Raw genomic sequence first — 3,971 nt, forward strand, 5'->3', positions numbered from 1 at the left:
CTTCCACTCTTTTATTGATGATATCCAGGAATGTGTGTCTAAAAAGTAAAAGCTCTTTTGAAAGTGAATTTGAACCCTGGTTAAAAAATTTAACTGAATTGTTTTAATTAAAATTAAACACTAAAAATTAAAGAGACAACATATGCTTTGGAAAAGGTAATTCTCTAAATAGTTTAGTTTTGTGAACTCTTTTAAAACTGGACAAACAAAATAACATGGTTGTAAAGTCATTTATTTCCTCCCCAACTCAAAGTTATTGGTAAAGTGAAGACATAATTCTCTGTCAAAGACTTGATAAAAAAAAAGTACTTTTGGTTTCACGGTTAGATCACGGTTATGCTCTTTGTGTTGGTCTGGATCAGCAGCTCATCTTTTAACAAAAATACCTTGTAGGTTGAAATGGCCCAGCTTATGTCTTTAGCATGATCTTCTAAACATGCAGACATCATAGAGAAYAGTCTGGTCTACCAGACAGTTCATCTGATGTTTCAAGATCCTAATTGAAACACAAGTCAAAGCATTTGCAGTGACTGTCCTAAATCATTAGTTTACCCCTCAGCACACACAGCTCAGACTGCTGGAGACCCTCAAATCTCTGCTAAGACTCATCCTCTCTCTTGGACATTTCACTCAAATCCTACATTTATTTTATTATGCTCATTTTTATATTATTATTCTTATTGCATGTCATTTTATTATGTTTTTATTAACACTGCTTAGCTAACCTATAATTAAAGCATTACGGTTCATCCCGGTTGTTACATGTGCTATAATAAATTTCGAATAATCCATAAATAGATCTCCACTGAATAAATAAAGTATGGACCAAAGTGCGCTTCCTTATAACTACGTTAATGACAGACATATTTTAAATTTAAATGATGACTCTGTATTTAGGGACATCTTTACCAGCAGCCTGCTGTATTTCAGTAAACACAGCCACACCGTAGCAGTGTCGTAGCAAGCTAACAGAGTCAACAAACAATACCTTTAAAGTCCAAAGCGTGTTTAATCGTCGTATGAGACGAATCAATTGGTTAGGACACTTTGAACAATACCCAAACTGATAAGCAACTAAGGCAAGTGGCGCGTGGGGCAGCATCGAGGACACTGACCACGAGAGCATTAAGATCAAACAAGGCAACAAGCCAAAACCTATTTTAAGCTAACAGCTAGTTAGCATCTCCGTTAGCCACCTGCGCTAGTTCTCATTACTCTTTTGGGTTCTTACCTCGACTTGTGGGGTAAAAATATTCCCAGCCGTGGTCTCTTAATGGACCTCGGAGCCACGAAGCACAACGTTCCGACCAYTTATCACTCGAAGCTTGTGTGTATTGAACTCTGTCAATGATCACACAGCTTAGCACACCGCTCGCCGAGCTTGTTTTTCTTCTCTCGCAGCAGCAAGAAGCGGCGGCGGCGTTGGGTCAGTTTCTGCAGTGAAGGGCTTTACAGAATTAAYCAGACCAGAAAACGAAGCTTCCACAGAGGTGGAAAATAATGTTGGATAGACGACTAAAGACGATTTCAAGCTCCAGGAAATGTAGCAAGTCGCCTCTGCTTTATGTGGTTAGACGCTGCTTAGCATTGGAAGCCCTCCGTCTCTGTCACTCACTACAACAGCAACAATAGGAAGTGACGTCACGCAGCAGAGGGTCCACTGTACCTGAACGGTCGGTGTGAAAGTACACRAAGTACTATAGTGTGACCTTAATCTCACATCAACTACAAAGCAAGGGCACAATTTTAAATATATCTGATTAAAAGCTAAAACTCATTAAGAATCAATAAAACTAAACCTTAAATCTTGTGGAACTACTGGTTTCTTCCTGCTGAATACCCAAAACAAACTGCAGCAACACAGACAGTGACAGTGACATGAATGTCTTTTTTTAAAAGAACATTAAAAACAGTTTTATTTCCGAGTACAAATCATTTCCACAAAGTCGTTTCTGTCAGGATGTTTTACTCTGTTGTCTTTGCTGCTTTCGCTGCAGGTAGCGAGCTCGAGCGTCGCTCAGCGTGCTTTCATTGTTTCGCTTCTCCAGCTTCTTCATCGCGTCTTCAGTTGAAACGTCTGAGGACAGGACACAGGAAAGTGATCATAAGTTCAGGCTTGAAACCAGTCTACTCTTGTCACAGTTTTAAACGTAAACAAAAAGCACTCCTTCAGACCTTTCAATTAATTACTTTATAATAAAAAGATATCTGAATATGTAAATGCTTTACATGTTCTACAGTTTATCAAACTAAACATATTTAGGTTTCCAGTTTAGTTCATGTCAAAGGAATACATCTTATTTATTAATTGAACAATGTTTCTGTCCATGTGCCTGTCTGTAAACAAAATATCCAATGAACTCCGGGACAGATTTGAATGATACTTTCAGGAAATAATCATTGGATGTACATCTACAACTAATTAATTTTTGACGTCAGCCTGAATCAAGATGGCTGCCACAGCCAATGGATCTAAAAAAAAAAAAGGATAAAAACTGGCTATAATTCAAATAATTTTATAGGACATTGAACATTTCATGCAGTGGAAAGTTGGGAATTTTACAAAAATCTGACAATCAGTTATTTTCAAGGTTTGATCAAAACAACTACGAATTCCTTCAAGGAATGCTAGACCTTTAAATTTTTATTAAAACTTAATGTCAAATACTGTTTTTATCATTTGCTGTTTGTAAATGCAATGTAAATGTTTGGCTTTAAAGTAAACTATAAGTATGACATTGTTTTATAATTTATTAGCATGTGGTATAACTAATTAAAAATACCTCATGTTTGTGTATAATAACTGAGCAAACCCTAATATAAAGCATAAGATATAAAATGAGGATATAACCAGGCAGTAGATGGAGATATTTCTTTCTAATTAAATATCTAGTTTATTATTTTTTTTAACACCTTGTTTCCTTTTTGCAGCTTCTCTGGTCTCCCATTTCATCATCTCCTCCTCTGTAACTTCTTGTCTTGCTACGCTGCTCAGCTCATAAACGTCCACTTCATGGAGTTTAGGCAACAAATCCTTCACCCACTCGTATCTGATCGGACACACCGTCCTGATGTAGATCCGCGAGGTGACCAGCACATCGTGGAAGATGACCCAGTTCAGCTCTGCCTCTTGCTCAAACAGCTGAAAAACACAACYCAACGAGCTCAGAGGAGTTTCAGAGAAGATGTGGGGATTTTCTGCACGTGAGCTTACACATGATGCTGGATGAATGTGAACCATAGATCCATGGCCATCCATTGTGCAAAACACCTTCCCAACAGATCTGGACATGAAAAAAAAAAGGAATCCCTCAATAATGTATATTTAATAACATTAAAGGGTTCTGAGTTGCAGGATTTCAAATGAATATAACCAATACCTTCTGGCAACATTGGTGAAATATCCTGTGCAAAGGCATCGTCTGAGGAGCTCACTTTTATTTCCATCAAATGTTTCAACAGGGAAATCTCTCCTCTGGAGGACAAGCAGGCAAGAGAAACACTTAACTGAGCATTACAGCTGTAATATTAGACAGTTAATGGGCAGCAAGAGGTACCTGCTGGAGGCGGAGGAGGATTTCTCTCAACTGAGTCTCCACACTAAAAGCTGACTTCAGCGCCCTCCAGTGGATCCAGTTCTCCTTACACCAAGCTGATGGTCGATCACTGCAGAGAGAAAGGCATTAATACAAGCCATGAATTGATACTTTACAGTATTTATTTTACTTTCTTCACCTGGATTTACACAACTGAAACACACAAAGCAGTGTGACGAAGTCGTTCATTCCGCCTGCCTTTGCAGCCAGGGCTCTGTGCTTCATATCTGCTTCTTTCTGTTTGTCTGGATGACCTGCAGGAAACAACTGCTTGTGGATAAAAACATTTTAATTTGACACATTTTTCACTATTCTTCAAATATAATTTCCTAAAATGAGAAATAAACCCATAAGGAAGGAAGGACGGATATATAT

General features: G+C 38.1%; 2 protein-coding genes across 2 annotated transcripts in view; both read right to left on the reverse strand.

Annotated features, from left to right (window-relative positions):
• The window catches only part of akt2 (v-akt murine thymoma viral oncogene homolog 2), a gene marked incomplete at its 3' end in the record, with an annotated part of 25,892 nt that extends 24,271 nt beyond the window's left edge, over positions 1-1,621 (reverse strand). Inside the window, 1 exon segment of the mRNA XM_014019924.1 lies at positions 1,232-1,621.
• Positions 1,622-1,868: 247 nt separating this feature from the next.
• Positions 1,869-3,971, reverse strand: part of dhx40 (DEAH (Asp-Glu-Ala-His) box polypeptide 40) — an 8,108-nt gene continuing 6,005 nt past the window's right edge. Inside the window, exons 12-17 of the mRNA XM_014019925.1 lie at positions 3,736-3,850; positions 3,558-3,666; positions 3,381-3,475; positions 3,215-3,284; positions 2,914-3,142; positions 1,869-2,077 (exon numbers count right to left, since the gene is read on the reverse strand). Of these exons, the coding sequence (XP_013875379.1) occupies positions 1,956-2,077; positions 2,914-3,142; positions 3,215-3,284; positions 3,381-3,475; positions 3,558-3,666; positions 3,736-3,850 (740 nt within the window). The 3' untranslated portion in view covers positions 1,869-1,955. The remainder of the gene's footprint in view (positions 2,078-2,913; positions 3,143-3,214; positions 3,285-3,380; positions 3,476-3,557; positions 3,667-3,735; positions 3,851-3,971) is intronic.

Source organism: Austrofundulus limnaeus, unplaced genomic scaffold (genome assembly GCF_001266775.1).
Source record: "Austrofundulus limnaeus strain Quisiro unplaced genomic scaffold, Austrofundulus_limnaeus-1.0 Scaffold236, whole genome shotgun sequence".
NCBI lineage: Eukaryota > Metazoa > Chordata > Actinopteri > Cyprinodontiformes > Rivulidae > Austrofundulus > Austrofundulus limnaeus.